The sequence below is a fragment of the Phalaenopsis equestris genome, unplaced genomic scaffold, assembly GCF_001263595.1.
Source record: "Phalaenopsis equestris unplaced genomic scaffold, ASM126359v1 Scaffold000403, whole genome shotgun sequence".
NCBI lineage: Eukaryota > Viridiplantae > Streptophyta > Magnoliopsida > Asparagales > Orchidaceae > Phalaenopsis > Phalaenopsis equestris.
Window position 1 is genome coordinate 721,963 of NW_018164845.1, and position 25,053 is coordinate 747,015.

At 33.4% G+C, this 25,053-nt stretch overlaps 1 protein-coding gene across 4 annotated transcripts in view; it reads right to left on the reverse strand.

The window, feature by feature from the left end:
• Nucleotides 1-25,053, reverse strand: part of LOC110026922 — a 43,991-nt gene that overhangs the window by 1,738 nt on the left and 17,200 nt on the right. For 2 of the 4 annotated variants that reach the window (XM_020728132.1, XM_020728134.1), the window contains exons 2-3: nucleotides 20,723-20,895; nucleotides 4,237-4,347 (exon numbers count right to left, since the gene is read on the reverse strand). In XM_020728132.1, coding sequence (XP_020583791.1) covers nucleotides 4,237-4,347; nucleotides 20,723-20,839 — 228 coding nt within the window. In that variant the 5' untranslated portion in view covers nucleotides 20,840-20,895. Of the gene's footprint in view, nucleotides 1-4,236; nucleotides 4,348-20,722; nucleotides 20,896-22,813; nucleotides 23,105-25,053 lie in introns of those variants that run through there. The other 2 variants (XM_020728133.1, XM_020728135.1) reach the window with 2 other exon arrangements.

Here is a 25,053-nt window from a genome sequence, read left to right on the forward strand (position 1 = left end):
CGTCGCCAACCCCATCATTCGCATCCATTGGCCCTCGCCTATCGCCACAAGTCACCCGTCGCTAGCAGTCACCGCCCGCCTGCCGCTGTCGGCTACTACCCACTGTTGTCCCCTAACATTGTCGGCCCCACTGCCCTTCGAATCTCTTTGCTAACTGCCGCTGCTCGCCGCCACCGACCCCAGCCAGTTGGCACCTCCTGACGCCAGTCACTCGCCTGCCGACAAGTATTAATTCGTGTTGATTAGAGAAAGGAAGACGTCGTACATGCTATGAATAGCAGAGCTTAATACTAGAGATCACGTGGACCTAAACGTTTTATAAAAAAGTATAATTTTTTCTTTAAAAAAAATAAAAAATAACCAAACAAGTTTTATATTTTTTATTTTTAAAAACATATAAATCATAATAGTACCAAACGCATTTTCTAAAAATAAAAAAACAAAACAGACTCAAAAACAAAAACAAAAATAGAAAACAGAAAATGACTTCAAACAGATCCTTAGGATTTAAGTTGTAGAATTCATTAATAAACTTAAAGCATATGAAGGGGGAATGAAGAAGAAACCCGATCAAGATCTCATGGTTTTTTCATCTCAGGTCGCCGTAGTTAGAAGAGGTAGTTGACTCAACCTAACAGAATCATTCATATCAGCAGTCATAGTTACGTTGTCCAAGTTTTGCTTGTAGATTTGGAGTGAATATTTGTCTACGAAGAAAAAACCATGAGATCTTGATTCACAACTCAAATGGTAGTAAGCTGTTAATCATACCCTCATGATTCACAACTCAAATGGTAGAAAGCTGTTGAGAAACATACAGATTGGGCTCATAACTATAGCATAATGGAGTCAAATGACGACAACCACTCGGTCAGAAGGCTTTGGTCATAACCCCTATTTTGTGATATTATCTGGCGGCAGAAACACGCAGAAAGAGAATTTGGGTCGTGTCCTTATTGGCATGCGATTGTTTTGATTGTGAATATAGGGTGCGTTAGTTTCAGCTATGGTTGTAGGAAAGCTGGTTTCAAAAGCTATTGTTGAAAATCTGTTATTCAGAAGCTGGTGTTTTAAAAGCAGTTTGATAGACAAAATGATTGTAATGCCCTCAGTATATCAACACAGTTTAGTTTAAACTATTTGAAAAACACAATTTTGAAAGTATTGTCTGTGGAATAAATCAAACGATAGTTTATCAAGTTAGTTTCATTCACAACTGCATAAGGTAAATTAAGGTGAATATTAACCGAATCATAAGAAATCATCAAATTATGCTGAAATTCATAATGACGAGATTGTGATAAATAATATCTGACATTTATAATTTATATAATATTCATCAAAAAGAAAAGTTTTCTTACAAAATAAAAACCTAATGGTTTATAATTTGAGCTCCAAAATACATAAACACCACCAAAACAGATACAACGACAACAACAATAAAGACAACGCTACAATTACAAAATCAAACAAAAGTAAAGTCTTCACAAGAAACTTCAACTCTTTGATATCATTTTTCATTGTATCATTAAGCGCATATATCTTTTCGTCAACTAGCTCTTCTATTGTATCGCTCAGTTCATCAACCTACTAGAAAAATTCGCAATCTCTGTCCATTAAATTTTTTGGACATCTGTAAAATTTTCTTCCTGTATTTTAACCTCTCTAAGCAGTGAAAACAGCACAATAGATTGCAATCACAAAAAACCTACCAATATTTGATCCCCTAAAAGTTGTTGAATTGATTGAGCTCATGTCCGATATTGTAATCTTGTACATAGAAACAACAACAAAAATTTACATACCTAGCACATAATTCTTATGCATTAAATAACCACCAAAATACAAACATTCATTCCCATTAAAATAAAGGGGTTCAGAGCAAAGAACGCAATATATTCCCTACTTGCAAACAAATCCAGATAAAAAATGAATAACCTTCCTTGCAAACAGAAAAAAAAGTTGTTCTCAATAGATTGAAGAAGAGGCACTTGCACATAAAATGTCCCAACCAATCTCACGATCTCCCAACCAATATATTTCAGTTTTTCGAATTCAAACGAGTTGTATGTGTCCAAATGAACCAATCTCCAGATTTGCATGAAAAATAAAGGTCGTCCAGAAGACTCAAAACAAAAACCAGCAAACAAATAATAAAACAAAACCAATATAAACAAAAAAAAAGTCAAAAACAAAGCACAACAAAAATAGGGCAACAACAACAAAGAAGCACAAGAAGAAACTCGAAAAGAAAAAAAAATGAGCTCAGTAATATCCTAATGAAAATTTATTAAAATACCTTCCAAGTATTATAAAAATTTTAGCATCAAAAACATATACAAGTATGGTTGAATTTTAATGCAATGTCTGAAGAACATCATGACTCAACCGACAACCCGACCAAAAGGGAAAGATGAATAGAAATCTAAACAAATAAGCAAATCCAAAATAAAAAGGAAAACAATTGGTATAAAGCACCTAAAATTTTCAACCAACGCAGTAGCCTCAAATCTGAAATAACAAAATCAACAGAGGAGGTATACATGGAGCAACCTTCTAGATGTGTTGCTCAGGGGGTATTCTAGGAAAGTACGTCGTCTTCGGAAGTCTTATATGAATTGAAACAGAAACCTTCGACATGGTTAGGAAGATTTAGTCAAGCAAATAGAAGAGTTTAGGATGCAGAAGAGCAAAAGTGATCATACTGTATTCTACAAGCAATTTGCTTGTAGGATCATTCTATTTGTGGTGTATGTTGATGATATTATTATTATTGGAAGTGATGTGCAGAGAATCTTATTATTGAAATTGTTTCTTTAAAACCCGTTCCAATATTAAATATCTGGATTCCTTGAAGAACATCTCAGGGATTGAGCTATCAAGGAGCAAGAAGAGCATCCTTTTATCTCAACCAAAGTATGTTTTGCATTTATTAGCAAAACTGGGAAAATTAAGGATCAAACCATGCAGTACTCCAATGTTTCTTATTAAATAACTTAATAAGGATGAAGAGCCTTCTAATGATCCTAAACAATACAAGAAGTTGGTGGAAAAATTAAACTACCCAATGACTCGCTTTGATATTGTGTATTTAGTCAGCATTATAAGTCAGTTCATGTCTTCCCCCACAATCCATTATTGGTCAGCTCTGAAAAAGATACTAAGTTACCTAAAATAAGCTCCTGGGATCAAATAAGCTACTGGAAAAGAAATTTTACATGAGAATCATGGGTATAGAAATATTGAATTTTTCTCTGAAACAGATTGAGCAAGTTCTAAAATTGATTGAAGATGCATTACTGGATATTGTATTTTTTTGTGGAAATTTGGTCTCATGAAAGAATAAGTAATAAAATATAGTGTCACAATCAAGTGTTGAATCTGAGTATTGAGCAATAACACAAGCTTTGAGAGAATTGATGTGGGTCTCCCAATTATTGACATAAATGGATTTTACGATGACAGTTCCAACAGAATTTTGGTGTGATAATCAAGTTGCAATTCATATTACTTCAAATTCTATATTCTATGAACGAACTAAGCGTATTGAGATAGATTATCATTTTATTCGTGAAATGATTAAACAAAATTTGATTTCTACAGCTCATGTAAATACTTAAGAATAACTTAGAAACATCTTCAAAAAAGCTCTTAATAAAACTAGGGTCACTATATTTGTAACAAGTTGGGCATTATAAATATATACACTTCAACATGAACGGGAGTGTTATGGAAAATATTAAATCTAATGGTTGTCTTTTAAGAAGCTTGTATATTAGGAAATGTGATATTATTTAACCTAATTATAAGAGATCTAATTATAGAATCTTCTCCATATTAGAAATATTCCTAATCCATAGAGATGGGAGTGTATATAAATATGTTAACATATATTTTCAATTGATAAATAAGAAAAAAAAGTTTTCTAGTCACAAACACCAACCATCACAAACAAAATGACATAGCAAGCTCAACTTATTACAACAACTACAACAACAAGCCTTTATCCCACTAAGTGGGGTCGGATACATAAATCCTTTATCCCACTAAGGAAGATCAACTTATTATATAATAAAAATTGGAACTGCCAAATAGTAATGAAGGAAGGTTAGTATACTATGTTTATAAAACATAGATAGAATAAGTATCAAAACAAGCATTTAGATATTAGAATCTAGCACGTTTGATTAACGGATAGACAAATAAAATTTCAGAATAATCTAGACGGTTGCTCACTGTTTCTTCTAGCTGCCGATTCAGGTTTTGCATCTCTTCAACCATGCGACGGACCTCGGCCAGTATGGCTTTTTCAGGAAGTCTTTTCAACTCAACCTTTCTTGCTTGTGCCTTAACAAATTAAAAAAGATAAAGTTGTAGCAGAAACATCAGATAAAAATTAATATCATAATACATGCAAACAAACAGTTTTGTATAAGATCTGATGGCGACAATGTGTTAGAAAATAAAAAATAATTTCACAATTTGATCTGCAAATACAATGATAAGAACAAAATTAGTCAAAATTTCTATAAGGAATTACTCACACAAATTATTGCAAAAAATTGCATGTCCACATTCTTTTTACAGTAAAAATTGTGGTACTTTGTACTTAAGTATCCATCATAAGATGTCGATGTAACACTGGAGTGAAGTAATTCCTTACAAAAATTTCTATGGCAAACAACAACAACAACAAGTGTTTCATTTAATTCTAATAGATTAAGATCATTTTTTATATAATACGCCCAAGTCTTTCAAGGTCTACATCTGTCTTTCTTAACATAAGTTGAATCTAAAATATTTACTCTCCTAACCGGAGCATCAGATGATTGACATTTAATGTGACCAACCCATGTAGGACGATTCTCTCTAATCTTGTCTACCACTAGAGCTACACTAGATAGATTCGTTTCGCATTTTGGATCTAAGTGTCAAGCCACTCATCCACTTAAGAATTCTCATCTCAGCAACAAAATTTTTTTTTATACTTCTCTTTTAAAGGCCAACATTCAGTGTCATAAACCATCTTATAAATTTTCCATTAAGTCTAAACGTACTTTTCAATCACTCAATAGGCTTGATATATTTCTCCACTTAAACCAACCAACCTGAATTCTACTAATAACATCCTCATCTATATCGCCATCACTTCGAACAATAGACCCGAGTTATCCAAAACGTTCACATATTTTAATAATTTGATCGCCTATAGTTATAACTCTGAAACTAGAGCTACTATTACTAAAATTACATTCTATGTATTCAGTTTTAGATCTACTCAAACGAAGACCTTTAGAATCCAATATAGACCTCCATAATTCAAGTATTTTTCTGAACTCTTTCTCTAGTTTTATCCACAAAAAAGATATCATCCATGAAAAACATGCACCAAGGTACATTCTGCTGTAAATGTCCAATAAGAGCCTCCATAACTAAAGCAAAATGATATAGGCTTAAAGTCGAGCCCTGATGTAATCCAACTGAAATAAGAAAATACTTGGTCAAACCTCCTTTTGTTCAAACACAAATAACAGCTCTAATATACATATCTTTAATGACTTGAATACAAGTCATATCAATACATTTCTTTTCTAGAACTCTCGAAAGAACTTATGTTAGAACGTTATCCTTGGTTTTTCTAAATCAATAAAAATCATGTGCAGATCCTCCAAACTCTTTTTGTACTTCTCCATCAAACTTCTCAATAAATATATAACTTCCATCGTAGCCTTGTTCGACATAAATCCAAACAAATTATGAGAAATATTTGTATCACGTCTTAACCTATGGTCAATTACACTCTCCCACAATTTTGAAGTATGCCAAATTAACTTAATTCCTCTATAATATGCACACTTTTGTGCATCCACTTTATTCTTAAAAATAGGACCAAAATAATCTTCTTCCACTCCTCAGGCATCTTTTAGTTTTTTAAATGATAATGAAGGGTTAAGCCAAGAAAATCCCAAAACTCCTAGAAAATTTCATACTTCAATTGGGATATCATCAGGTCCTACTGATTTTCCACCTTTTATTTTTTTTTCAAGCCCCTCCAAGTTGCTTTATACTAAAGCGACAATAAAAATAAAAAACTTTATTATTATTAACAAAACTAAGATCACTAATGATAATTGCATTTTTAGAAATTTTATTGAAAAATATTATCAAAATAGCTCACCCGCCTATGTTGAATATTTTCCTCTAAGAAAAATATTTAGATTTTCATCATTAATACACTTTACTTGAATTAAATCTTTAATTTTCTTTTCTTATTGTTTGGCTAGTTTATACATACTTTTTCACTCTTAGTAATATATTATAAAGATCACTAAAAGCAGAATTCTTAGCATCACAAATTGTTCTCTTTGACTCGCTGCGGGTCACTTCATATTTTTTTCAGTTCTTTAACTTTTACATTGAAACCAATTTTTAAAACTTTTTATATTTTATCTTTTCTTGCACATTATTATTTCATCACCAACTAATTTTATTTATAAAAATTTTCCTTTTGATTCTCTAATTATATATTTTGTCAATTGTTTAATGATGATTGTTACTTTATCCCACATAAAATTAGTTTCTTCATGAACATCTCAAATCTTGAAATCTTGAATTTTATTCATAAAAATAATTTTTTCATAAAAATATCTCATAAAGGTAATTTTATTTGTCTTTTAAGTCTCTTCATTTTATTCTATGACAATGTTTCATTATATTTTTTATCTTACAATCCTCAACTTAAAATCCAGAACTAATAATCGATGTCAATTACTTAAAGTTGAGCACATAAATTTTCACTTAGAATGACCTTACAATTCTTATAAGAAAATAATCAATTTGTGTTTTATTAGATCTAATCTTATAAGTAATAATATGGTCATCTTTTTTCTTAAATAAAGTATTTACAATAACAAAATCATAAACTAAAGCAAAATCTAATATGATTCTACTTTATTCATTAATCACTCCAAAATCATAGCCTTGTATGGGGCACACAGTGGCTTTGGTACGGTGCCCCAGCATTCCTTGAACTGCCACCTAAGCTGAGAGTGGAAAAAGTGCTTTTTTCTAAAACAGGGTTAGAATTGGAACGTTTGTTTTCGTAAGAGCTAGCAAGTTGGAAATCCATAGTTAGGAATTTTAAAAAGATTTGATTTAGCTTAAAGATCAATTCAAATTTATTTTTTACTAAAATAGATTATTTTCTGAGCATGGAAAATCGCTTTCTTTCTATAGCAGAGATTAAAATAGGAATGGAGGAGGCGCATAAGTGAGATTGCACGGAGCTTCTCTCCAATCTAGACAGCACAAAATAAAGTTTCTTTAGGAAACAAACGGAGGGCAAACAGGAGGCTCGTATGAATAAGGAGGGATTTGAAGAGAATGTGGAGCCCCAACCTCTACGACAAAAGAGAGATTGGTTCAAGCCAAGTTCGAAATAATTTTGAGGCTTCAGCTACCACGACTCTTCTGCAATAATATGAGATTTGGGGATGTTTAAAAAGCATCATTAAGGACATTTTCCTTTATTATTATCATCTCAGTATAATAACATATAAATACATTCTATTGTAAGATTCCAGAAAAAGCTTATTACTATAAATATTATTATCACTATTATTTAGTTATAGCCTATAAAATTAGTTCAAATTAATTTGCTAAAATAGTGCAATGAGATTACTGAAAACTTCTCTAAAGGTGTCTCTTGAAATTCAAGTTATAGCCAAATTTGTTTATAATAAAGAAACAAATTGAAGCGTAGCATTCTATATTATTTGTTCTTTGTAATTTACCTCTATTAGTGGCTTTCACAGATCCCTCCTATGATTAATGGCTTTGCCTCCGACAACATTCTATTTGAAGCCCTCTTCCTATGGTGAATACCTTTGAGGCTAAATTTGTAGTTCTTAGCTCCATTCAATGACTTTTAATTTGGTGTTACCTGCGACCTCCTCCTACAACTGAGTCTTGTGGCTTCCTTAACAGCTTCAATGATTTTCTACAAGGTTGGACAATGTCTTTTGGGGTTCTTTAAGGATTTCCTCTCGTTGTAACTTAATGGTAGTTTATATTCAGAAAAGAGAGACCATTTAGCTTAAATTACAAAAGCATCAGCCTCGGAATCAAATATGATAGACCATAAAGTAATGATAAAAGAGATGAAACACAATAAAAACAGCAAAAATTATGCAGTTCACTAAGATCCACATGCATCCACAACTGCGTTTATGTCAAAGAATAAACTAAGCTTCAACAAAGATGCATAAAGAAATTTTACTTCATACATTTTTAAAAAATAAAAATTAACATGCCGCTTTGAAATAGTTAAATATTAAATAGAAATTACCGATTACTGGGAACTTTCTTCTTCAACCATTAAGGCAAAAGAAATTATTCTTATTGTTCAAAACTTCCAAAAAGGTGCACGTTACTGTTGCACACATGGAGATCCTTCCCTTTCTAACTCAGGAATCAAGATAGCAAAAGAAAACCATAATTTCTTACCAGCTCTCCAAAAACTCGAAACAGACACCACTTTCCATTTGCTAATATCCTAAAAGCTAACTTTTCTTCACCAAATTGTGACGCATCACTGAAATCATTGAATCCAACACATCACCACTCATTGTTACACTTTGTATATGAAGAGTCCATCAACTCTATTGGCTTTCAAGATAACCAAAGAACTCTTACAAACCATAAGGTCATTAGAATAACTAAAGAGCACATACCCGGCAAGATTAAAAGAACCTGATGATTGTACATTCTTTTTTAGATATGATGCAAACCTGTCTCCAACCAACAACAAAACCATCACACTATTATATGTTCTACATTTCTCAAATCCATAACCTCTTCATCTCAACATAGTTATGTATTAATACACTAGAGCTTGTCTTATATGTAGAGAGCATTTTCAAATCAAGTGTAATTTTTATTCAGTATTCCATGCTTTGCTAATGTAATGATTATGTCATTGATTTTGCTTAAGTTTGATATAATGTGGTTTTGTCCAGATTTCATAGAATGTAAGTAAGAAATTTTAAGTTTTATTTCTAATCAATTTATCGTTCAAATTTTGCTCTTAATATTTATATTTCTTATTGAAAGTAACAAACAGCTGTTAAAATTAAGAGTTTTTGCCCCACAAAATTGTGCGTACATTTTGAAAAACTCTCTCTCAAAATAGAAATGCACTAGAAACCTCAAACCTGAAGATGGATTATATTATTCAATGAATTAGAACAAACTTGAGACTATAGCTTCTAGATTTCTATCCAGTCAAGAGTGGGGCTTCGCACCAATGCTTCACATACGCAATAACCTAGCCACCTGTGTTGTGCTTCACTGTGCTCATTCTCCCAATCCTTGAATCTCGTGAACCTATCTCCACTGTCGCTTAAACTCATGTGCTCATGTTTAGCATGTGTGATGCCCTAAACGTGTGTCACCTACTCCTTTTGTTGCTATCACTAAAGCTCAAGTGCTAATGATGGGGAGTGACTCTGAATGGGCCACCAAGGATATAGAATGTCAATTCGAGTTAATGGGTCAAATTTGGGTGCAACTAGAGCATGGTCAATTTATTTAATGAGTCAAAAAGTCTAACTTGAACAACCAGCCTCTAACATAATTGACCCAAATTCAACCCAAGTAATTTAATATAACTATAAGCAAGTATATAAATGAAATGTGAACTAATACATAAGTTGGTGGGTCAGAATAAGATTGGTGAGTCAGCCAAAACCTGACCTGAAGAATTAAATTGGTCATACTTTTTTATTGTCACTCATCTGAAAGTTAATTAAGTCAACCCAAATCCAAATTTTCATGTTTGGATTTGTGTCGGGTTATTGCGCTGAGTAATTTATGGATACCACTAGCCTAGGGTTTTGTCTTAGATATATCTCTCGCAAAGTGTTTCCTATTTTTCTGAACATCTTTCTTCCCTCACTCTTATTTCTTGTCTTTCATTTTCTTGTTGATTACTGGCTATATATGTTGGCTCTCCCTCTCAATCCCCGATTCACTCTGCCGATTCACTCTGCCACTTTCCTACTTGGATGTCCTTATGATCAAGATTGTTCCTCCTACAAAACCTATGTCATCACGCTTATGTCGATGTTGCCTTACCTCAGAAGCTTTTTGGCCACTAACATTTCATTTGATCCTATGCCTCCCATCACACTCTATTATCATTATTTTGAAAACGTTGTGGGTGGTTCTTCAAGCACGGAATTGCATGCAACTTCTTTTGTCCAATTTCCTATTAACTTTCAGCATATCTGCTCCATTGAATCAAAAATAACTTCATTATTTCAAGTAAACACTGAACTGATGTTCTCTGCACAAAATATAGCTGAGTTAGCTCGACCATTTTCTTGATGTATTGTAGCAGATTTCATAGGACTATTAAAACATCGAGTCAATTGCAAATTCCTAATAGATATTCACTTGGTTGGTAAGTATTCCGTTGGGATTAATGATTTTCATCACACCTTCTCTGGACGTACACACAAAGATTGTGGCTTTCAATGCATATGCTTAAATGGTCACACATTTCGTGCATCTGCGAAACCATCCACCATAGATGCATGAGTAAACTTTCATCAGCTTCAATTACATAACTCAACCAATCTACATTACATTCAATGGGTTCTAACTTTGGCAAGCCCTTGCAATTGGATGCTACAACTGCTTGTCTTCTGAGGCATTTGTAGCCAAGGTATTTGTTGAAATAGGCATTACTTTGCCAATGAAAAATAGGTAAAGATTGGCTCAAAGTCCAATGGGCAATTGTAAAAAAAAAGGACACCACCCAAACAACACATATCACTCATTTTTGTGAAATCTTTGGAGACATTTTTTATGAGTACTTCAAAGCACATCCAGATCTTAGAAACTCGAACACTTCAGTGCTAGAGGAACATTTAATGTCCGGACCGCTCATAATTCCACAATTGATGTGCTTAAACATCTGTTACGCCGGTGCTAGCTTAATGGGAAATTTTGTCTTTTGTCATTTATAATTATTTAGTATAAATAGAATTACTATGTTCAGGGTTAGGGTTTTGAATGAGATTATTATTGCAAGACTTAAGTATAAGGCCTAGGATAGATTTCCTACCTTTGAATTGTAGGAATTGGGAGAGACCGCCTACCTCTCAAATTGTAGGTGTTTATCCTTTATTTTATATGCTTGAAATTGTAGGTGTTTACCTTTATTTTATATGCTTGTGGTTATATTGTTTGCTTTGGAGAAATACCCTAATTTCTACGGCGAATCATATTAATATGGTATCAGAGCATCAATCCTTCACAGTGCAATTTCTGTGGGAAGCCGATGGGATAGCGTCTCCTTTTACTTGAAAGCCACCCGAGATTGCATCTTTGCTTGTCAAAACTATCGCGATACAAATTGAGGCAAGTACTAGGAAAGTTTGTGTCGTTGTGTGATCTAATATCGTGATAATGTCTTTTTGGACCTAGCTGGGAAAGAAAGACTGGATCACGATGCCCAGAGCCGCGAATAGACAAGATCATGACAGCCTAATTTGATGAGACAACGCAATTAGAGGTAGCCTAGAAGGTTGCAACGAAACTGTAGTGCTTCAGTGCTCCTTCAGGACCAAACTTCGATGCCACAATCACAAGGGAAACCAATGCATGAGATTGCAGCGTACATGTAACAGTTCGCGGCAAAATAAGTTCCGCATCGTTCTTGATCAAGTAACACGATCAGGATCATGGCGTAAAAGATTTTCGCACCACTTATGGCAAAAACTCGCAATTGGGATTTGCAACCGACTAAAATCCTAATTGCAAGAGCCAAGAAAAAAAGATTTCTCGCGTCAGACCCACATACAGAAATTCAGATCGATGTTTCTGAAGTTCCGCATGGCTTGCAATAGTCCTCTACCAAACTGCATAAAGGAATCCAGGAATCGTGACATCTAGAGTTATGTGCACTCCAAAATCGAGTACAAAAATTCCAAAACTTCTCGATTTCAACGTAAAGGAGTTCTGAACTAATGGCGGCTAAGAAAATAAATGATTATGAGAATAAATTGGAGGAAGAGATGAGTCAAATCAGACCTGAAATGGATGAGCATTTCTAGGCCATAGAGGAGAGGTTGGAGGGGAGGTTCACAACACTAAAAAAATGATAAAGAAGTTCGCAAAGTTCCACGCAAACCCGCCCTCGCCTATAGTGGGATCAAGAGGAATTAGAAGCAGACTCGAGCTCAACACTTGGAAATAAACAACGCGACATCCCACAGCCGAAACGAGAGTCAGCATGCAGAATGTGGCGGCATGCAATTCAAGGCTAGAGAAAATAGTTTTGAAAGAATTCAGCTCGAAATAGGGAACCAAGCTAGGTGAGATCTTGGTCGAGGGTTGCATCCGACGTGATTGCTTTTTGTTAAAATAGCTTTTCAAGTGGAAGAAAATTCTCGAGCCTATTAGGACTGGCAAGCAAGAACTTTGGAAGAAAATAAATCAACAGGGTCGGGGAAGAGAACCCAACTCCCGCTTTATGGATGGAATGAATTTTGATCACAAATCGAGAAGAAGACTCATGCATTAGGAAGCTGAAGAAGTCGATTTTTGAAGGAGATGATGCCTATGGTTCGATTTATCATGTAAAGAAATACTTTGTTGTTAATGGGCTGACGAAGAAAAAAAATGGGGGCATTAGAAAGAAAGGCTCTAGCAAGGTATCAATGGAAAGAATAACATCAACCATAGGAAGAATTCAAGGACCTAATGGTGGACTGCTTCAGAACCACATAGGAAGGGGATTTACAATAGCAATTTTTTTTATTATTCCATGAAGTATTTTTCATGGAGTATAGAGAGAAATTTGAAATGTTATTCGGTCATTTGAGAGGGATATAAAAAGAAGTGTTAGAAGGAAACTTCATAAAGAAGCCAATATTTGAGCGTCACTTCATCTATAGAGATCGCATGGATTGGGGGTAACATGGAATTAGCATAGTTGGTTAAAGATAAAAATGCAATGGAACATATTAACAGGAGCAGCACAGGTGGAGCACCATATCACTCTGCTACAACCACAACGATACAAAAAGCTCAAGGGTCACGACCGAGAGAGACCCTCAAGAGTCTTACAGGGACAGAGATTTAAGAGAAGCGAGACAAGGGATTATGTTTTTGATGTGATGAAAAGCTTTCCCTTAGGACGCCGTTTTAAGGATTAACATTACAGGGTCTCACAGTGTGTGATGAAGAGACAGAGTAAGCAACCAGATAGTTGTAGTTGAGGAGTGAATCACTATTTCCCACCTTGAAAATAAGGTGTCTTTTGGGAGGGGAGTATTGTTACGTCAATGTCTAACCTAAGGACAAGTTTGTTTTATGTGTTCCTATTGGCAATTTAATATTTTTTTCATTTATTACTATTTAGTATAAATAAGAGTAATAAGTTTACGGTTATGGTTATGCATGAGATTAATGATGTGAGTCATAGATTTAAGCTTTGGGAAAGATTCCTACGTGTAGAAATGTAAGAATTGGTAGAGAACGTTGATACGATCCGACGTAGAAATAGACACGATTTTTAAGAGAAATTAGGGCAAACTAATACTTTCTTCAATAATGTCAAATCAAAATAATACAACGAAATTAACTTACACAAATACAAAAAATAAGCACTAATAGTCGATCTCTCCCAAATCATACAATTTGAGAGGTAGAAAATCTCTCACAAATCCTAAACGCATAACCCTATCCCTAAACATGCTAGCCATATTTAAACTAAATAAAAATAAAAAACAAAAGACTAAATTGCCCTTAGGTTAATATATAACAAAATTACTCTTGAGCTAGGCCAAGCTACCGACGTAACAATACTCCTCTCCCAAAAAAATACCTTGTCCTCAAAATAGAGAAAATATTTTTTGGATTTGGTAGTATGGCTCCCACGTGATGTTATCATCAAGGAATAATTTCCGTGTAAGAAGAAAATTAGAGTGACCCGCAAGAGTCCGCAATGTAGTTTTGTGCACAACTTTCGACTGCCTCAAACTCTGTTGATGCCCAATCTTTAAATAAATCTTGGAGAACACCACAGTCTCATACAACTCGTCAAATAACTCACCGATCACTAAAATGAAAAATTTTCAAGTGTTGCTTCTAGAAAGACCAACCCCCATCCATCTTCTTTCTAGAGAAGAAGCATGCACAACAAAGGCCACCGCGGCAGTTGGAAGTAACCCTCCGCTGGGGTCTCACTCACCATTATTCCCTGTTCCAGCCCAAAATTCTTCGAAGTGATTTTTAGCCCTGAATTGTCACCGTCAATTGTCACTTGTGCAATTCCTTCCACATGTTGCTGCTCAAATCAACTTCCGTTTAATTCATTCAATCTCACCTACTTCAGTTCATCACATCCATTTCACACAATGCCTACAAACTGCTCCTCCCAACCCCTTACAAAAACCCTTTTATGTTTTGACCCAACAACCTCTATAAAAAATCTCTAATCCAACCCACATCTGAGTCCTAGGAAGGCCTTGATGATGAATGCTCTCCTAATGTTCCTCACTTTTGATCTCTTTCTATTTCGATCTTGCCGTTGAATCTCCAGTCAATCATTGATTAGGGTTTGTAAATTGAGTTGATGTCCAGATCTTGTATTGCATTTCAATAAGCTTCCTCATCATCTCCTCCAAGCTCCCAAATGAAATTTTCATGGAAGAAAATCTATCGTCTATGGATGAAAACTTTCCTTCTATGGTAGAGAACTTTTCCTACATCTCGGATTTAAGTTGCCTTGCATCCTTAATTTTTTTCTCCAAATCATATATTTTCTTGGCTGTTATTATTCCTAGAAAAATTTTTGATCATAAAATTCAAAACTCTGTACCTCATCATCCCGTCATAAGCCTCCAGCTAGCTTGAAACTCGATAGGAGTGTTTACACAATTCTGTCGTCGACTTCCCAGATTACGAGAAGATAGATCACTAGGGCATGCCTGTTTCCAAATCCAATCACTGACTTTTCAGATCACCATTAGGACATTTCTGATCCCGTCAGAGCCTTCCCGGCTAGCTCTGATTGATTTTGTTTCGAGTCGGTACTAAGGAGATGAATCTACGAAAAAATCCCTTTTACATCCCAACTATCACTTATCGCATTGCTTCCCCGCTTGCTCCGACTGTGATCATATCGCAAAGCTTCGATCACGAAGAATACAATCTGGCGATGCTTTACCACTAGTTACAATCGCGAAATTCAGTCACGAAAGAGTCTGGCATGCCGCTAGGCTTTCCTGGCGCAATCAGATCGTGATTGTATCGCGAGACTTCCCAGGTAGCTACAACAGTATTGCAAGATTCGCCTCTTCCCAAAAAGCGCGTGACTCTACCACGGCTATCTGCACACCACAATTTGTTATTGTTCATGGTTAGCTCTAATCACAACTGTATGGCGAGGTTCAGTGCCAAAGGCTACAGACTTCTGCATCCAGCAATCTAGTTATTGACTCCTCACGAATAAATAGCTCTGATACCACTTTGATATAAACAAGCACAAAAATCGACATAATTTTCCTAAAAAATTACGACAAATCAATATTTTTCTTCGGTAACGTCAAATCAAAACAGTAGAACATGATCAAATTACATGAATACAAAAGATAAGCACCTACAATTCAAGAGGTAGGCGATTTTTCCAAAATCCTATTATTCAAGAGGTAGGAAATCTCTCTCAAACACTAAAATTAAGACTCCAAGACAACAATATCATGCACAACCCTAACCCTAAACATGTTAGCCCAATTTATACTAAATAAAAATAAATAACACAAGACTAAATTGCGCTTAGGCTAGGCCTAGGCACCAACGTAACAATCGCCTACCTCTCGAACTATAGATGTTATCATTTATGTTTTATGTTAGTGATTGTATTATTTGCTTTGGAGAAATAAAATATTTATTTTGCCCTAATTTCTACGGAGAATCCTATCAAATCATAATGTCAGATTTATATTCAATTTGGATCATATTGGCTTTCCCCGTGATATTAAGACTATTATGCACGAACCTACCAGCACTTCTAAAATGATCACTTCAACATTGGTTAATGATACATTGGAACTAAAATTGACAATCTGAAATGTTCCCCCTTTTACACCTATTGGTGGAGAAATGTTGAGCATTACATTCAACATGGAGAGGATTCTCATGGGAATGTTATGAGCGAAAATCTTTTGATAAATAGAAAATCTCAAATCCTATTTACCAGAATAGTTCATAAAAAACTATTGTCATTCTCATCTTTTCACCAAGTTCTAAGCAAGGCAATTCAAATGAGTAGTTTGTTCTACTTTGTTGTTTTTCTTGTTCCATCCTTTTGTATTTTTCTTGTAATTTTACAATTCTAGGCAATTACTATTGATGTACTCATATAAATGTCTTGCTATTACATTGTATTTTAAATTTTATAAAATTTTCATTAGAATTTTTAAGATTACATAGCATGATAATATCTTATAAATGTGAGACATAACATTTAAATCAACTTAAAAACATGATAAACATTTTAATTTAAACAAACTCAATATAATTATAATTCTAGATAATTCTAGAGGTTAAGAACTAGACTCCTATATTGAATAGGAGCAAACTTAGGCATCCTTAGTTGAATAAGCTAAGAAATTCTTCAAAAAAATAATACTTAGTCGATCCTGGAGTTGAATTTGCTTGAACAAATAAGGGGATTAGCTCAACCATTTTCATCTAAGTATTACAACTGAAAAAAAGTCTAAATGGCCAAAATATAAAAACATAGAACAAAAAGAACAATATTTGTCATGTATAGACCAAAGACAATAAATAACTCTACAGAGCTTTAGGATTGGAGAAATATTAAAATTAACCAGTTAAAACTATTCAACTATTAATTAATATTCTTTAAAAAATCATTTTATCATCTCATTTAACATCTTCTAAACACACACAAACATAGGTATCTTATATGTTCAAATTTGATCATAGCAAAAAATAGTAGTTCATAAATTCTCTTTAAATGATGGATTAGCAATCGGCGGCAAGGGGGTAGGGTGGAAGTAGAAGTTGGAGAGGATAATCACCATTGGGGGAAGGGGATACAGCCGGAGCACCACCCTACCCGTCAGATACAGCCGGAGACAAGGAAAACAGGATGTCGACGACTGTTTGCTAAGAATTGAAATCAGAAACAAGATAAAATTGAACCATATAACCAGAAAACAGTGATTTATAAACTCTTACATGTTGAAAAAAAAGAAAGGAATAGAATGGAGGAGATCACGTAAGAAAGGCCCCCTAGGGAAGCCGCCAGTTCCAACAGTGACCTAGACCGGCCCCTTTCTGTCGACTGATTCTGCCGACTAGCTATTTCTCGCATCTGAGCATAATGAAGACCACGCGCATCAATTGGTTGTCCTAGATGAAGGTGAGTTCAAGGTCATAATACCAGACACACGGGAGTCTCAACTAAGTGGATTCCAAGAATGTCTGACCTACAATCTACCTCCTAGGTTGCCACTACTGAGAGAGGTCCGGCATATCATCACCTTAGATGAAGATAAGAAGTTTTTGAGCTATTTGGAGAAGAAATTTTGGGGTAACCTGAGAACAAAGTTATTCCAATTCAATTCAACAACACATTCCCAGATAGATGGTCTGGTGAATTTCTATCTGGGAAAGCTCTGTAAGTGTTTTTTTGGGAATGAATATCGAGCATGGGGATCCATATTCTTCTAGAGAAGCCTTTCTTTGTTGGGGAAAATGATGCCGGAGCTTTTTGAAAAACTACAGGATTCCAGTACCACGAGATCAAGATTCACGATCGCAAGAATTTCGTGATTCTGCAGAATTTGGAAGGTCTCGCGATAGCAAATGAGTCGCAATACATGATTATGTTCCGATTCAGCTTTTGCGTGATTGTTTCCTTTTTTTATTTGTCTTCATATTTCGTTCATTCTAATTAAGGCCCCTTTCTATTATTAGACTATTTATGTATTTGGCTATTTTTTGTACGCTAGCTTTCGTTTGAATATTTTGGAGATTTTAATCTATGTATTCTACCTTAAGGAATGTTGTATTATCACTCTTTTGCAAGTGGTGTGTCTGTAGCTTGTGCAGGAACACAGGGTGAATTTCCTTGTCTTTCGTACCTCATTGTTTCAGAATTTCCTTTATTGTTTCAGCGGGGACTACTGTCGAACTGCATATCTCAATCCAAATGTCGTCGAAGTTGAGTATTATCATTCCCTCACTATTCTACAAACCCAACCCCACTAGATTTGTTTCATAAACACCTTCTAAGGCCTAGAATGATATCGAGTGTTGTTAGATACTCTTAATAAGAGCTTCAAAGACGTCTGCCCCCTTAACAAACCCAGGAAATAAAAGGATGCCCGCCATTCTATAAAAAAATGAAAGATTTTTTAAAAAGATTTTTTTTATATTCTTTTTTATTTGTATAAGAATTTTTTAATATATAAGATATATTCACTATTCTAAATTAGAGTGTGTGCAAACTCCTAGCAGACTTTCTATCACGCATAATAGATTTTCGACTTTTCATCCTCCCCCATTATCTCAACCACAGTGGTCGATTCCGATATGGGATATAGGGTCTGTTTGGGGTAGCTGCAGCTTATTAAATAATCTGCTGATAAGCAGATTAAAAATAATCTGCAGATAAACTACGTGTAGTGACTATTAGAAATTTTTATTTTTTTTCAAAAGTTTGGCCGCTGTCAGAAAGCAGCCACCGCACCTAGATAGGTGCAATGTGAAAAAACTGCTTTCAGCGTTTTCAAAACGCATAAACTATCAAAATGCAGTTTACCCAAATAGTCCAGGTATATTTTCATAACGCCACCGCACCAAATAAGCTGCCCCAAACGGACCCATAGTGAGGTCAAAAAATAAATAAATTTCATTAACTCAAAACATTTTTATTATTAAAAACATAAAATAAATTTCAATGATCATGAATAACATATATTTTCAATTTTCTGAATCTTTAAGAAAAATATAATTTACTGAATCACAAAATTATTTTCCAGCAATCAAAGCCATTAATGAGAAAATTATTGATACATTTTACAGTTATCAACTAACCTTGTTGTTTGTGTTCAACCAAGATTAATTAGCGCATTTGTGTTCAATTTGCTTAGAAATGAACTGAACCAAAAAAATCCCTAGCATGTTCATGTTCAACTCATTTATACCTCTATTCAATTTGATGTCCACTTCCCTAGCACTACTTTGTGATCCTCCTCTTAGTCAACTTATAGATGGGTGTTACTTGTGGCTTCCAATTTATGTGATGAAAATTGGAACCCTTCACTTCAATGATTTTCTGTCATGTTGGATAAAGCATTTTGCGATTATCGAAGGACAGAATCCCCTTGCGGCTTCGCCACCACTTCCAATAATCCACCACCACAATTGATAACTTTCTCCTCCCTACAATTTGACTTACTGGATCCAGATGCCAAGTCATCAACAGATTTTTGCATTTGTTTGATCCTTTTTCTTTTCTTAAGGGTTGAATAAGGGGATTTTTTCGAATAAGCTTTAGGATTATAATTAAAAGTCTTGAACATATATAAACTCAATCAATTTGAATTCTAAATAACCTACTAATTGGACATGATATTCCTCTACTTCCAGAAGTGAACTCTTAATAAACTTGAAGTTTTTAAGGAAAGGCTAACTAATTGTATAAGAGTGAGGCTAGATTCTATGGCTTTGGTGACTTTTTTTCATCTATTTTTATTCAATGCTCTAAATTATGTTTTCGGATTGGTTATATAAATGGTTTTATTAAATTTTGATACAACTTAATTTCAAGAAGAATGTTTTCTTGATTAAGAATTTTCAAGCATTTTCATCATCAAGGATTATAACTATCTGACTTGATTCTCATTGTAGTTAGTTATCAACGGAAGTTAAGAATAGTAATTAAAATTAAGTGTTTGAGGAATACAAAATTTTATATGCATATTCCACGATTTTGCGTATCTCATGATTGATCTTCACTATAAATCATAGATCCTGAAATGCCCTAAATAAAAAATGAATTAGTGTGACATTGTTTTTTCATTTGTTCTGCCCTGATACCAAAAAAAAAATCATACAGAAGTACAATAAAGTGGCATCAGGAGCACTTGTTGCAATGGCGTGGGACTTCAAATACAACAGCACTAAGCTTTTGTCCCACTAAGTGGTGTCGGCTACATGAATCTTTTTTCTCTATTATGTCCTATTGAGTGTCATATTTTCATTTAATTCTAATAGATTAAGATCATTTTTTATATAATATGTCCAAATCTTTTTAGGTCTATCTGTCTTTCCGAACATAAGTTAAATCTAAATATATAATATCAAAGTTATGTGTCGCATTTTGTCTCAAATTGTCAAGCCACTCATCCACCTAAGCATTCTCATCTCAGCGCAGCACATAACTTTGTTTTATGCTTCTCTTTTAAAGACCACAATTCTGAGTCATAGAGCATTACAGGTCTCACCACCATCTTATAAAATTTTCTCAATCAAAATGGTACTTTTCTATCACACAATAGGCCCGATGCTTAAAAATATCGCATGGTGAGACATAGTTATAAGTGAAAAAAAAAATAGAAACTTTAGAAAATAGCAATAATTCTTTTATATAAAGCAAAAATGCAGAATTAAGAACCTGTTCAATGCGTCTTTGAAGCTGCAGCCTGTAGGACCTAATTTTTCTTTCCTCATATCCAGAAATAACTCTAACAACGAACCAAGCTTTTCTACCAAATTCCAATAACTTATCCATCGTTCAAAGCAATTTAAAAGGTTGTTTGCAGCATAGAACAGTTATCTGATCAGGGACTGTCAGCACCAAAACAATGACATAGTGAAAATCAAAGAAAGTTAAATCATAAGAACTTTCAGCAGTACTCCTCGTTTAACGTGAATAACAAAGGAAAAAAGTATCCCCTTCAAAATGATAGTAAAATATAAAAGAAAGCAGCGTTGTTAAATTGGATTTGTGTTTGCTATTAAAGCAAAACACTGTAGAAATATTCCAAAGCAAAAGAGATGCTCAATATTGTTTACAAGGGAATTAACCTAATGAGTCATATAATAAATTTAAAGAGTATAGAACATATACATAGAAGATTTATAATGGTAGAAACAATCCGATTTTATGTCACAAAGCTCCACTACGAAGACACCTTTTTTGCTGAGAAGATTAATGGAAGAATATAGTATGTAAATATAGATTTTTTTTTGTAGATATTAAAAAAATATGATCAAGTACCATAAAGATTGATTGGTGGACATTGAAAAAAATTAGTGTAAAAAATATGTTAAAAAATCAGAGGATATACATGGTGATTCATTACTAATATTAGAAATAACTGTGAACTAACCATAGAGTTCCCAATCCTAGCGGGCATACATTACATGCAATTTTAATACATTTGATATTAATTATTATCAACCAATATTATAAAAAAAAGTGATTTATATGTTTGATTATACTAAGTATCTTAGATACTGTACATAAAATAAGAACTTATATGAGGAAATAACTTCTAGAATTAAAGCCATGGGGTTAGAAGTGATTAAAAGAAAGAAGTGCCTCAGAAGTATCATGTAGTACAAGAAAATATCACAAATAAAAATTTTATAGAACCGTAAATAAGCTGGATCTATCAAATAATTTAATCTACACAACAAAAGTTATTGATAGTCAAGTTATGCATGCAAAAATAAAATAAAATAAATCAAAATAAATGGGTCAAATATTAAGACAAATAAATTTAGAAATAATGATATTAAAGGAATGAATGTAATGGTAATAATATCTATTGAAAATAAATTTTTAAATAAAAAATCGAGGCAGCTTGCATATGTACGGTGAATGATAGAAAATGCACAAATAACAGGTAGACAAAATCGATGTCAAAGAATCAAAAAAGTAGAATACCAAATAAACATAAATAGAAGTTTCCCAAAATAGTTGCGTGGAATAATTTTAACACCTTCGTTATCACCCAAAAATAATGAATAAATAAATGATTTCAAAAAGGCAACCCAAATAATTAAGAAAAGGCAAAGAACTATGATATTGATGAATAGACATCAAAAATCAAATTAATCATGCTTATTAATAGAGTTTAACACGTGAAAATTTAGTTAGTTCAGTTATCGAGAAACTTTTGCATAAACATTATTCAACAGAGAAACGAATATGTAAATATTAAAAATATTATTAATCATTAAAAAATGAACAAAACATATCTACGAAAAAACAAAACAATATACATGTTTATGAAGTCAATGATAAACAAATAGAATGATGCAAGAGAAAGAAGCAACTTTTTTATATAATTATTATTGATATATTTGAGTGCAAATTGCACTAAATAAAATCAAAGAGTTGATAAATACAGCAATATCTTTAGAATTAATAAAATTATTAAGTCCCTTGGCTCCAATTTAAGTTGTGCGGTAGTTTATGGAATAAGGAATGATTAAGATTAACTCCATCTCATGGGTGTGAATTTGGGTTGACAGTTGATGTGTAAAAAATGTGTGATATATGTATATGTGAATTATACTTTTTTATATATCATTTTCATGCTTTTGTAGAATATATATATATATTCTACAAAAGCATGAAAATGATATATAAAAAAGCATAATTCACATATACATATATCACACATTTTAAGATACAGGTCTAAATCCAAAACTTGACCACTTGGGAGCAACAAATTAGTTAAGCCATGTTAAGTACCTGGCACCCCAGTTTAGCGCTTAGGCGCTGGTGAAGATTCCTTTCATGCGGTGAAATAGAGAGGACAACATCTCAGTGCCAGCTCAATAGTATCGCCACGCTTGTCTTTTGTGCCCCAATGCCACCCTACCCAACACCTTAGCGTCTGATGCCCTAATTTGAAGATTCAGGGCCACGAAACCCAGCGCCGCTGCAGCTGCATCCAGCGCTCCGACGCCATAGGGTCAATGTCTCAGTGTTCCCCACCGACTTAAGATGATTTTTGGCAGTTCGAGCAATCCAAAGGGTTAAATTCACTACATTTTCATTCGGGAGATGATTCAACCTTTTAAAAAACTTGAACACAATAAAGGAAAAGATAGTAGGTATATGTGTGTAAGAGTGTGTGTGAGATTTACTTGTATTGAATGAGAGTGAATAGAAGTGTGATTTCATTGTTGAGGAAGGACTATGGTGGAGCAAAAAGAAACTCATATCAGATTTGAACGTTTTTCATTTGTGTAAATTTTAATTTATTTCAATGAAATTTGCTTTGTATTCTTTCCACATGTTTAGGAACTAAAAGATTTATGCTAATTTGATTTATTAGTGTGATGATTGTTATTCAATAAATGAGATTTTTCAAATATAATTTGGAATGTAATTACATGTTAGTGTGTTAAATTTTCAAATTTAATTTAATTTCAAATTGATCACTTGAAAAATAAAAACCCTTGTGATCTAGGACTATTGACCGTAGTAAAAAAAAAAAAGTAACACCCAATCACTTGATCGAATAAAAATATTGTCATTAGGAAAATTATAACCACATAAGAGAAAGAGAATTCCTGGAAGATTATGCATGGTTAAGCAAAATTTAAGCATAAAATGAGACTCTTAATGCATATTATGCTAGGAATAGAACAATGAGTAGTTCTCCCTTATTGTCAACATCAAATTTGGAAGATTTATTGAGAGAATATTGATGATTCACATGATTTATATCAAATAAGCATGATGTTCATATTAGAGAACAAAACCTTCGTAGATTTACATTTACAAAATTAGGAGTTTGACATTTCCAAAACTTTCACCATTTTGAACTAGACTTGAGGTCAGTAATCTAATACTTTGACTTATTTGAAAATTAATAAAGTTCCTTGTGAGAATGATAATCAGATTCTAAATACATATATTATTTGATTAACATGTATACTTGCATGTTATCCCATGCTTTACAACATCATGAATGGATCAAATTTTTTGTGTCGTTGTCGGGGAACGATATTAAATTTTCAAATAAGACAAATATTAGTTGAAATTTTGATGTTTAGATTTGAAAATTGCAGTGTTAATTTCGCCCTATACTTTGTTATATGTTTTAGTTATTTTGTTTATACCTTGTACTTTGTTATGTGTTTTAGTTATTTTGTTTATATTTTAAAATTTTAAGAGAATCCTCAAAATATTATGAATTGATGTTTTAATTGTTTTATATATTATTGTTATTATTGTAAAGTGTTAGCTAGCCAAACAAAGAGAAAAGAAAAGTAAAGATTTAACTCAAGTAAAGTGTATTAAAGATGAAAATCAAAAAGTACTTTTCTTAGAAAAAGATATTCAACATAGGTGGGTGAGTTACTTTGATAAACTTTTTAATGAAGTTTCTGAAAATACGATCGAACTTAGTGATTTTAATATCGTAAATAATAATAAAACGTTTCATTTTTACCGTCGCATTAGCAAAAAAGAAGTTGAGGAGGCTTTAAAGAAAACCAAGAGTGGAAAGTCTGTAGGACCTGATGATATCCCAATTGAAGTGTGGAAATATTTGGGAGATTTGGGAGTTTCTTGGCTTACTAAACTCTTTAATATTATTTTAAAAACTAAAAAGATGCCTGAGGAGTGGAGGAAGAGTATTTTGATCCCCATTTTTAAGAATAAAGGGGATGCACAAGAGTGTGCAAATTATAGAGGAATTAAGTTGATGTGTCATACTTTAAAATTATGGGAGAGGGTAATTGAACATAGGTTAAGATGCATCACGAAAATTTCTCATAATCAATTTGGATTTATGCCTGGCAGGTCTACTATGGAAGCTATACATTTATTGAGAGGTTTGATGGAGAAGTTCAGAGATAATAAGGAGAATCTACATTTGATTTTTATTGATTTAGAAAAAGCTTACGATAAGGTTCCAAGAGATATCCTTTGGAGAGTCCTCGAGAAGAAAGGTGTTGATATGACTTATAATCAAGTCA